General features: G+C 48.1%; 1 protein-coding gene across 1 annotated transcript in view; it reads right to left on the reverse strand.

Annotated features, from left to right (window-relative positions):
* fhod3a (formin homology 2 domain containing 3a) overlaps window positions 1-12,500 on the reverse strand; it is a 49,553-nt gene that overhangs the window by 10,165 nt on the left and 26,888 nt on the right. The window contains exons 11-15 of the mRNA XM_083680380.1: window positions 6,793-6,927; window positions 6,598-6,648; window positions 4,033-4,262; window positions 2,230-2,631; window positions 1,212-2,011 (exon numbers count right to left, since the gene is read on the reverse strand). Coding sequence (XP_083536506.1) covers window positions 1,212-2,011; window positions 2,230-2,631; window positions 4,033-4,262; window positions 6,598-6,648; window positions 6,793-6,927 — 1,618 coding nt within the window. The remainder of the gene's footprint in view (window positions 1-1,211; window positions 2,012-2,229; window positions 2,632-4,032; window positions 4,263-6,597; window positions 6,649-6,792; window positions 6,928-12,500) is intronic.

Genomic DNA, 12,500 nt, shown 5'->3' on the forward strand with positions numbered 1-12,500 from the left:
TTTAAGGAATCTTTTACGTATATCAGGCATACTCTGGGTCCAGCTGTGTGGTCTGAACCATCAGCTCTTTTAGTGTGTTACCCTTTGATCTATCACCCAGTCTAAAGCAGTATACATAGCATTAACATCTTCATCTCATACCAACCTGTATGTTAATTGGTTTGATAGTGAGTGATCAAGTTAAGTGTGACAAGAACTATCACAGGATGTTGTGAAAACCAGTTGCAACCAGTTGGCCTAGGAGATTAGCATATCTCCTAACAGTCTAAATCTTACAAAATGCTGATTAAAAAAAACACATCTGATCAGGCCACCTTCCCTTTCCAGTTTGGTGTCTTCTAATCCAAACTGTCAAAATGTAACCATGAAAAAGAATATCTCAAAACAGGAGAATGAGAAAGACTAGGTTCTACTGTAGATTAAGTTCCAGGCCATGCACAAAATACATGTCAGACATGAGTCTCTTCAGCCCTCTCTTGATCTTTGTTTTGACTGTTTGAACTGTCATGACTGTAATACGTATTATCCCCCTTTGTTTTTATCTTGAAGTGTATTGATCATATGCACAGGATACAGGATGTAGATTGTACAATGAAATGCTTACGCTGTAAACTTCCTCTCAACAATGCAAATATCAGGACGTAACAATAAAAATAGAATGATAACAGCGCTTCCCACACCCGAGATAGGCCCTGAATGGGTGTCTGCAGGTGGTTCTCCCAGCCGCCGGGCTTTCGGGAGAGGAGGAATGAGAGGGGTCAAGGCTGAGGTAATGGCTGAAGTGGGATAGAGATGTGCGTGATTTGGTTTCTGTATTTTACATGCATGCTTTATCACATACACACGCACGCACGCACGCACGCACGCACGCACGCACGCACGCACGCACGCACGCACGCACGCACGCACGCACGCACGCACGCACGCACGCACGCACGCACGCACGCACGCACGCACGCACGCACGCACGCACGCACGCACGCACGCACGCACGCACGCACGCACGCACGCACGCACGCACGCACGCACGCACGCACGCACGCACGCACGCACACACACACACACACACACACACACACACACACACACACACACACACACACACACACACACACACACACACACACACACTTCATTTTTTGCGCTATAAATAAAGTTTGATCTGATTTGATTTAGTTAATTCCACACGAAACCAGTCTACAGTGACCCACCTCACTCCAGAAGAGCCTGATGGTCTTCTTCTTCTTCTGGAACAGAGGAGGCTCAGAGGGAGGGAGTGCAGGAGCCGAGGGGGAGAAGGGGGAGAAGGGGGGTGGCGGGGGCATCATCCCCGGCCTCATCCCTGGGACGGGTGGTGGTGGGGGGCACCCAAACAGGGGCGGGGGTGGGGGGATGTTGGGGTTGGAGAAATTAGGGAAGCAGGGGGGAGGGGGAGGTGGGAGTAACAGGTCCCCTGACCCCCTCATCAGACCGGCGTCCAGTATGTCCTTGTCATCCTCCTCCCCCAGGTCAGTGAAGTCTATGTCCCCGATGCGGAGCTCCCGAGGGCTGGCTAGCAGCTGGTCCCAGATGGTGTCTGACTCCTTCTTGGGGGGTGGAGGTGGGGGTGGAGGTGGCGGGGGCTTCTCCACAATGGGGGATTCATTGTGAGAGGGGCTGTCCAGGTTGGGGGGGTGCATGCCCAGTCCTTTCACGAGGTCCCCAAAACGCTCGGCGAATGCGCGAACATTCCCCTGTGTGTGTTCCGCTTTTTCCACGTTATTCTCAGAGGCGTCGCTTTTCCCGGCGACCTCATCCTCGCCCGCTTGCCGATCGGCTTCCTGGTTGGCCTCCCCCTCCTCCCCCTCTCCTTTCTCTATCGCCTTCTCCCTCTCCTCATCACCTTCTTCCTTCTCTTCGCTGGGCTTTTTGTTCTGGGAGTAGAGCATGTCCAGCATGAAGAGTTTGCTGTTCAGGATGTTGCTGCACTGTTCATTCACGTCCACCTCCTTAACACTCTGGGTCCACTGACCTGGAGAGAGGGAGAAGGACAGTGTTAATGTTAGTGATCACTTTCACATCGTATCTCATTGCCGTGATAACACCTTACGTTAGTTGTGAGGTAATACAGGATAATGACCAGGGGAGGCTGGTGGAGGTATTGTAGAATTGTAGAATGGATTGGAATGAGGAATGGTATCAAACCGCACCTGATAATGACAGTGTGGTTAAGACCTCTACCTTTCTCACCGTTGTCATTGTTGCCTCTCTCCTCTCTCTCTAGGGTGCTACTGGCAGAGGAGATGCTGGAGGCAGAGCAGTTGTCCTTCTCGTTCACTTCCTCATTCTGCCGTTCCTTGTCACTCAAGATCCCGCTGTCCTCCTCCGCCTCCTCCCTCTCCTTCTCTGGCTGCGGTTCTGCCTCTGTCTCTTCCTCCTCTTGTACCTCCTTTCCTTCTTCCTTGTTTACCACGACTGTTTCCTCCTTCGCCTCCTCTCCTTCCTGTTTAGGAGTAGACTCCTCTACTCCCTTTAACTCCTCTTCTTCCTCTTCCTTCTGTTGGGGCTCCTCTTCCTCCTCAGGCCCAGAGGGTTCCGTCTCCTTCTCCTCCGGTTCTAGACTGGCACTTGAGTCCTCTGCCTCTGTTTCTCCTGGTGCAGGGCAGAGGGGAGGGGAAAACACTGCAGATGAAAAAACGCAGAGACTTTTTGTTGTTGTCCTTAGACCTTAGTCACTTCATTATAAGATCCTTGGTTCTACCATTTTCAGCATCTGTTAAATTTTTGGTAGATTCAGATTAATTGAAGTGAACAGGCACACAAATAACCGTATACTCTCATTCTCTCTCTTTCTTTCTCTCTCTCTCCCTTTCTTTCTCTCGCACACATATAAATAAACATTCACATAGAAATACACTGCATTATAAGAACACTGTAACTATATACTGTACGTTACATAACTTGTGTTATATGACCAACTTTGATCTAAAGAGACCTCTGTTTTTGCTGGCATGCGATACCCACTGGCATCAACACCTAAGTGCACGAATACACACACTAACAAAAACACACATGTACAATATGGCATGTACACAAAGGTGGGTTGTCAGAGACCAGGATTGGAACAGGAAATGAGGAATTAAGTTGCTGTTTACATCAACAAGTCAAGTACACATGCACACACATATGAACGCGCACGCAAACACGCAAACACACACACACACACACACACACACACACACACACACACACACACACACACAGTCCATGCACTGATGTCGCCAAGGCTAGAATAACAGAGAGCACTTCTGAGGCCTCATACACTGGCCTATTTCAGCTGAAGTACCTATGCTCATGGCCACGCATTCATTCAGATTGAAAACAAGGCTGAGGTCTAACCCCACATGTTTTTGCATCATACTTTCAAAAAGGTCTTTCAAAAAAACGTTTGACCCTTTCACCCAAATCCTCCCTCTCTTTATTTCACACTTTCTTTCTTTCCCTCTCTTTCTCACCTGCATTTGAGTTGAAATGGTAGGCTACAAACGGAAACAATTAAAGGTTAAGAATGATTGCTCTGGGGCGCACTGCTGGGAATTGAACCAGCAACCTTATGGTTTTAATTCCAAATCCCCCAAACCCCTAACCTCTACTCACTGTACTCTACAGGCAAACTGTAACACACACAGCAACCTCACACCCTATTGACATGGGTCTTTTTTAATCTTCAATTGCTATCTAATCTAAAATGAAACTAATCTACAATAGAAGGGAAAAACACCCCGTAAACCTTCAAATACAAATACAATCCATATCACTTGAAATGCATCATTAGAACACATAACAAAAGTCGAGATCAGCTGGTCAAGTTAAGGTAAACAATATACACAAGCCATTGAATGAACTACATACTGTAAGTAGTACATACCCAGTCTAATAAAGCCATCCATTACTGTTTCAAGATGAAGTAAAAGTAACATGTGCCTTCAAATCCATGATATAGACAAGCCTCTGTAACGCAAAGCCATGTGTGTGTGTTCTCTGTTCTCCTACCTGTTTCTGAGGTTAGGTTGGGAGTGACAGAGGTCTCAGAATCCAGTTCTAGGTCTGGTTCTTGTTCTGGTTCTTCCTGGGAGGCTAAGGAGGACGGGGTGCTGCTGCGTGACGAGGAGGGCCACGCCTCCACGGGCTCCAAGGTCAGACTCAGGTCAATTCGGGTCCGCGACACCCGCACCCGCTCCTTCTCATACTCTTCTGCCGCAAGCCTCTCCACGTGCTTATACCTGAGAGAGAGGGAGGGATAGAGAGAGAGAGAGAGAGAGAGAGAGAGAGAGAGGAGGATGAGGGAGGGGAGGGAAAGAGAAGATTGAGTGGAGGAGCCAGTGGAGAGACAGAAAGAGAGAAAAGGGGAGAGGAGAAAGTGAGAGAGACCAAAATTCAAAAAGAATGTTAAATAGTTCGGAAAACTGTGCATTGAAAGAGAATCGTTTCGCGAGGGAGAGAGAAGCGGTTCAAACGATGACTGACATTCGTCTCCTTTTCTCTTGCCTCTCTGAAGGATGCCCTATGCTGGTTTGGTCAATACAGCAGCCTCCTGCCCCAAATAGATCCATCTCTCTCGACCATGCCTCCTCTTTGTCCTCAGCGACAGACTGACGTCCGCCCTCACCTCAGCACGCAAGATAAAACCATCTTTCTCCTCTCTGTCGTCCGCGCCCCATTACCTCTCCAAAAACACATTCTACAAACTCATCACTTGTTTCCTGTTCTGGAGAAACGCACCATCTCCCTCTCCTCTCCAGCGTTAAGTTATCACCAGAAGTCCAACTATGCAACAAGGGGGAGTGAGAGAGAGAGAGAGAGAGGAAGGAGGAAGGAAAGAGAGGAAAACAGAGGAAAAAAAGAAAGAGAGAGAAAGAGAGAGAAGTCTCGCTTGGCTTGGCTGTAGGATGGCTGAACATCAGAGCTGAATCAGACTAAACCTGTTCAAGATGTGCCTTCCTCCTCCCTCCTCTTCTTTCTCGTCCTCCTTCTCTTCCACCTCTCCCTCCTTCCAGTGGTGAACCTGCCCGACTGCCAGACCAGTAGTGAGTCTCTCTCCCCCCTCCCCTCTTTCTCCCTTCCTTCCTCTCACGAATGTGAGGTGCTTCTGTGTTCCACATTCATTAACTACAGACCACTTTACAGAGCTTTGAGGAAACTGGATACTAACACAGATGTAGTGTGTGTGTGTGTGTGTGTGTGTGTGTGTGTGTGTGTGTGTGTGTGTGTGTGTGTGTGCGTGTGTGTGTGTGTGTGTGTGTGTGTGTCTATGTCTATGCTATTTGTGTGTGTCTATAAAACTAAAATGAACACAAACAGTATGTTTGATATGATATTCATTATCTTTCATCAATGATCCTAATGTCATAAATCACTCAGGTTTTGAGTAGTTGTGTGTATATAGCAGATGCAGCCCAGTTTCTGTTGTACACTACTCTGTATCTCTTCAGGCCTATCCCTCTGGGAGGAGAACTATGCAAACCCTCATGTGTTCCCTGATAACCATGAAGCATGAATACATTACTGATACATGGCTTCATTGGAATCGTTCTCCTGCACCACATACTGTGGTGCAGGAGAGGCCACTGTGATCACTGTCTGTGATCACAAGTGAACATGTTTATCTCTGTCAGTCATTGCCACTGCCTGACCCTGATTATACCCCTTACAGAATCCCAGACTTCCTTTTTCCTGTCCACATACAAACAAGGGCAATCCTGCCCAGGGAAGCCGGCTGTACTGTGTGGACATGGGGAGTACTGCAAGGCACTGCAATGACTGGTGCCAAAAAGCATGTATCCCCATTGAAACCAATGTTAAACTTCCTATTCCATCTGGCCAAATAGATTGTGGTTTCTATTATTTCTATTATTTCCGACTATTATATGGAGTCTTCTCCCTGGGACCGTTTATTTTTTTAATAGCCCGCAAGCCACGTTTACTTTAGCAACAAACTGTGCCAAGGTTGGCTGCGTTGGTGCCAAGGTTGGTGCCACCAATCAGATGTGGCTATGAATGCTATGGCAGCACCCATTAACGGCTGGATTTCCTGGATTCACTGCGCCAATCCCATCTCTCATAGGAATCCTTTGAGCAAACAGATCAAGTACAGGGGGGTCTAATTCTAATTCCTAAATTTGTGTGTGTGTGTGTGTGTGTGTGTGTGTGTGTGTGTGTGTGTGTGTGTGTGTGTGTGTGTTAGGGAGAGGGTAGAAGAGCTTGACGGATACTGGAGTCTGATTTTCTCACAGTGTGCAGCCAACACAATCAACTCCCTGGCAGAAGCCTGCAGTTAAAATACTGCTTCTTTAAGGGAGAAACAGACAGACAAAGCGAGGAAAATCGTTTTGTTTCTCTGGGCCTCTGGCAGCACAGGGTCGATTTTTTTTACCTGAAAACAATGACACAATTATAAGGCAAGAACAGGTCCCCAACCATGGGCTAAAATAAAAACCTATTACCCCAAAGTCAACAAACTCACATGACTGTGCCCTATTCTGGATAAACCTTGCCCTGTCTCTCTCTCTGTATCATATCTGTTTATTTAACATATGTGTGGAGTTTGAACACACTCACCGCTCCCCACGAGCATGCCTGGCCTCCTCCAATTTGTCCCCATAGTCCCGACTGTGACAGACAGACAGACAGAGAGAGAGACAGAGACAGAAAAAACCCCCACAGTTGTTAAACCACTATCCGAGCACCTGCAGGACCTCTTCAATATCATATCATCCTACAGGAGTTCATCTCAGAGAGAAATAAAAGTCTAACCTCTGTTTGTTTCTCTCCTCTCTCTCTATCCTCTGCAGTCTCTCCTCCCTCTCTAAGCGGCGACGCTGTCTCTCTGCTGCCAGGGAGTCCTGGTGCTGTCTGTAGGAGGAGGAGAGGAGACCCCCCAGGGCAGGCCTGATGAGGGGGGGGGGGGCAGAGAGAGAGAGAGAGAGAGAGAGAGGTGTTGGGTATGGGTATGGGTGTTTGCACATACTGTAAAAGGTGTGCACTGTATGCATGTATGTGTGTGTTTCAAGCTACGATATGTGTCTTGTGTCCGCTCACCTGGAGTTAGTGGGTGTGCCAGGGCTGCTGTTAGCTGAGTATGACCTTTGACCTCCATTTCTGTGGAGAGGGACGTCAGGGTGAGCAACATTGTAGGGGAGTGGAAAATGTTATGACACCCCCATTTGGTAACCGCAGGACGTGAGAAATTAGCATAAACCACTGTTAGCTAATAGCAATATAGTAGGCAGGAAATTATCATGACCCCTTGTTAGCTACAGTAATAGCAATGTATCTGAAACTAGCATGGCACTATATCCAAGCAGGGGGTGAACAACTGCATGTCACTGCACTGTGGCTGTGGCTGAAATGCAAGGCCATAGAATCAATGCTACAGGCCTACATGCTACAGCAACTGTTCCCTCAAGGAAAAGCTGCAGCAAAAAGGCAATTACAATATTAAATTATTATTTAATTATTACGTAATTATATTATATTTACACAATTACAATTCATTAAGCTGTTTAAACACAGTAGGTGCTGCTCAAGCTCCATTAAAGCCTGTGACATCATCAACCTCTCTCTTATATCAACATAACACATACACTGACTATAGGGCTTACAAAAGCATTCTGTAAAATCTGGCTACCTCTGGTAGATATCACACACATGCAAGCAAGTCAGCAAAGCATGCATGGTGCACACACGTCCGTACACACACACACACACACACACACACACACACACACACACACACACACACACATAGAGGAGTGATCTTTGATGGGCAGACAGTGAGAAATGTGACAGTGGGAAAAGTGAAAGAGATAGCAAGTGAGGAAGCAAAGTTACAGAGACTATCGCGGTACTAGGAGAGAAAAGACAAGGACTGTCTGCTGTTGTGAAACAGCTTTGGTAGCAGAGAGACTTCCAGAGGTGGTGAGGCTGTCGAACGCAGTGACAGTACAGAGGGAGAGAACAGTGTGAGACAGAAAGACTCCAGGCAGTGAAAATTAGTGGGAGATTCAACAGAGGAGACAGTGGAGAAACTTCAAATAGTGGAACAAGCGAGAAATTGAGCAAGTTATCAAAGAAGAGCTGAGGCGTTGAAACAAGAGTGACAAAATACAGAACAAGGATCAACAAGGTGACAGAGGACCAAACAGCGGAAGAAGTGAAGGTGAATCTCTTGCAAGGGAACAAGTGAGGAAACAAGTAAGCGAGCAAAGCACACTCCATTGGTGACCATCCTTCCTCAACTGTGGGAACTCATGGGAATTGGAGTCCTTTGAGCCTTCTGACCTGACAGCTGCCTTTGAGTCCTCCTGTTTGGTTGCGGGTGGTGACGACGGTTTCTCGTCGAGGTCGTAGGAGAAGAGATGGAACGGCGAGTGGGGGAGGTAGGGGAGGCGGTCAGGGGAGGACCGGGAGGTGCCCCGCGAGGGCGGGCTGACCTCAGTAGAGGCGGGGACAGTGATGATGGACTTCCTCTTGGCCAGGAGGGTCACTAGGAGAGAGGGCTGGGCCGGGGGGGAAGGGGCAGGATTAGAGACGGGCTGGGATGGTGGTGGTGGGGGCAGTGAGGGCTTCCTCCTCTTCTCCTCCTCCTCCTCCTCCTCTCTCTCCTTCTGTTCTTTGTCTTTCTCCGGAGTGACGGTGATGGTGGGAGGTGTTCTGTAAACACTGTTTATTTGGCTCCTAACCAATGGGCTGGGGGGAGAGAGGGATGGATGGAGGAGAGGAGCAGGTGAGTGGAAAAAGGAGAGGACCAATAAATCATTCCCCCCCCCCCCCCCCCCCCCATCGCCCCCCATCCACTGAAAGCAAAGGTTTAGGAATGGGGGTAGGGGTGAAGTGGAGGGATAGTGGCGTGATGAACTACAATACCCATACTTCTATAGGGAGGTGCAAGTGTGAGAGGTACTGAGGCATCCTACAGTATATAGTGTATCCTAGAATACCTGGGATTTGTCTGACTAGACACTCTATTGGCCCCCTCCTTCTCATCTGAATCAGATTCTGTGACTGGAGGTTCATCTTCGTCCTCCTCCTCCTCCTCCTCCTCACCCTCCTCCTCTTCCTCCTCCTCACCCTCCTCCTCTCTGTGGAGGTGAGGGCACGAGGAGGGATGGAGAGAGGGATGGAGGGATTGAGGGGAGAGGCACATGTGATGGAGGGAGAGAGAGATCCGAATAGAGAGGGGAGAGAAATGATGTCATGCAAAGATGAAAGAGAATCGCACGGGAAACTGGGATACACTTGAGAGAGAGAGAGAGAGAGGGAGCAGACAGTCGAGAACTGCAGATGTAAAATGACACCATCTCCAACCACAGGAGACATTGAACATCAAATCAGACCGCAGGGACACATCTGTGACACCATTAACGTTTGTGACCAGAGACACAAAGATGACATCATCAAAGAGAGACACGGAAATTAGGCCACATCACCACAGACTAGACACACAGACAGACCACCATCAGATGAAATATGATATTTAATCATCATTACCAATTAAGGATGGTATATACTGTCAGTGGGTCTATGTTCAATTGCATAGTTCACAAACACACGCGCACACACGCACACACACACACACACACACACACACACACACACACACACACACACACACACTTATTACATATTGACTTGAGAAGAACCCACACACACACAGAGAGAAGGAGGAGAAGAATAGGGAATGAACAGACAGAAAGTAGAGAACATGAAATATGCAGACAGATAAAGAGGGGAGAAAGAGGGGTTGGAGACTGTTTCTAATTACAGTTCATGCCCCCAGTGAGTTTGGTTTGCACTGGAAGACACAATATCATAGGGGAGGGGGGGGGGGGGGGGGGGTTGTGGACTGGGGAGAACATGACTGTGTGATTGGGGACCAGGTCTCATTTACACAGAGATAACTAGAGGAGAAACTGTCTTCGGGTCAGTTGAAAAAGCATGAGACGCTGAACAATGAAAGTGGAAGAGCACTGTAGCAGTTGGACTGGTGTGTGTTTACCAGGTGCTGTTCCACAAGACCAGAGCCATGTGTGTGTGTGTGTGTGTGTGTGTGTGTGTGTGTGTGTGTGTGTGGAGTATGGATGTATTCCTTTGATGACCCACACAGCTCACACCCATCACATTCCTCTACTACTGTATGTGGACCCCATGAACTCTCAGTCAGAGATATCTCCCCATACATATCACACATACAGTAGAAATACACACACACACACACACCACACACACGCACACGCACACGACACGCACACGCACACGCACACGCACACGCACACACACCCTTGTTAATGCTGGCCATGCTGTTAGATTGATTGATTGATTGATTGATTGGTTGGTTGATTGTCCCAGTGTCGTACTTACACAGGCCAGGCGCTAAAATCTGCCTCGTTCACACACACCAGACTGAGAGGGGAATAGAATAAGGGAGGACAAAGGAAGGTTGAAGAGTATGGAAGGGAGGAAACAAATCAAGTGATGGGGGGGGGAAAGATGGGAATAAAAAGAAAAAGATGGGAATAAAATGGGAAGAGAATATAGGGAAAGAGGAGGAGAGGCATACCTGGGAGAGTACTTAAGACCTGTGCTAACCAGCTAGCTCCTGTGTTCACCACTATATTCAACCTTTCACTGGCTAATTCAGTAGTTCCCACCTGTTTTAAAAGATCATCTATCGTCCCTGTGCCCAAGATCACCTCCCCAGCCTGCTTGAATGACTACAGACCCGTGGCTCTAACCTCAGTGGTCATGAAGTGCTTCGAGAGGCTGATTAAGGATTACATCTGCTCCTCCCTCCCTCCGACCCTGGACCCACTGCAGTTCGCATATAGACCAAACAGATCTACAGACGATGCAGTTTCCCAGGTCCTCCACACCACTCTCTCTCACCTTGACAGGCAGAAGGGGGGCTATGTGAGAATGCTGTTTATAGACTATAGCTCAGCGTTCAATACCATAGTCCCCACCAGACTGGCTGATAAGATGATTGGCCTAGGACTGAACATTCCCCTGTGTGCCTGGATCCTGGACTTTCTGACGGCCAGGCCACAGGTGGTCAGGGTGGGTAGACACACCTCCAGCTCACTCACACTGAGCACAGGGTCCCCCCAGGGCTGTGTCCTTAGTCCCCTCCTCTACTCCATGTACACCCACGACTGTGTGGCTAAGTCCAGCGAAAACTCCATCATCAAGTTTGCGGACGACACGGTCGTGGTGGGGCTGATCTCAGATAACAATGAGAAAGGCTACCTGGACGAGGTGGCGGACCTGTCACTCTGGTGTCAGGAGAACAGTCTCATCCTGAATGTCTCCAAGACAAAAGAGCTGATTGTGGACTTCAGGAGAGCACAAAAACTAAGGGCCTACACACCGCTGGACATCGGAGGGACTGCTGTGGACAGGGTGAACAGTTTTAAATACCTGGGAGTCCACATCTCAGAAGACCTGACCTGGACTACCCACATCAGTTCTCTGGTGGGAAAGGCAAGGCAGCGCCTGTTCCATCTCAGGCAACTGAGGAAATTCAGAGTCTCCCAGAGGATCCTTCAGTCCTTCTACTCTGGAGCTGTGGAGAGCATCCTGGCTGGCAACATCACCGTCTGGTACGGTAACAGCACGGCCCAGGACAGGCGAGCTCTGCAAAGGGTGGTACGCCTGGCGGAAAAAACCATGGGAGCTCCAACCCCCCCTCTCCATGTTCTGTACACCAGGAGGTGTAGGACCAGAGCCTGCAGGATTATGAAGGATCCTCACCACCCGAAACATGGACTGTTCCAGCCGCTGCGGTCAGGAAAACGCCTCCGCTGTCATGCAGCAAGAACAGAGAGGCTAAGGCTGAGTTTCTTCCCCCACGCCATCAGAATCATCAACGATGACCCCACCAGTGCCCCCCTCAAGACACTCACACATGCACTGTCATCTTAACACATATGCACACACAGAGTCATCCATCTGCTATTTATATTGCTTACTTATATGCTTACCGGTTATACTGTTCATATTGTTTATACTGTTTATACTGTCCATACTGTATATTTTTTAGTACTTCTATTTTTATTTTATTGTATTTTAAAACTTATTGTATTGTTGCACTACTCTGTGGCACTGTCACTTTTGCATTTCACTGTATACTTGTATGCACGTGACAAATAAAGAATCTTGAATCTTGAATCTTGAATCTTGAGGAAAAAGGGGATCAGGAATTTACCTGGGTTCCTACTGGACAATGAGATCTCTGAACTCCTTCTGGTGAAAACACCACAGTGCTCAACGTGTATAAGCTCTATCAACTCCAGTATGAGTGTGTTAGGTGATCATACACACATGTTAACATGGTATCAAACTGTTTTTGGAGTATGACTGTGTATAAATCTATGTTTGTATCTGTGTCCATGTGTGTGAGTGTTTGCCCGTCTGTCTGTCTTTCAGTGTGTGTGTACATGCATGAGTGTGTGTGTGTGATAGAC

The sequence above is a fragment of the Argentina silus genome (genome assembly GCF_951799395.1).
Source record: "Argentina silus genome assembly, chromosome: 11".
NCBI lineage: Eukaryota > Metazoa > Chordata > Actinopteri > Argentiniformes > Argentinidae > Argentina > Argentina silus.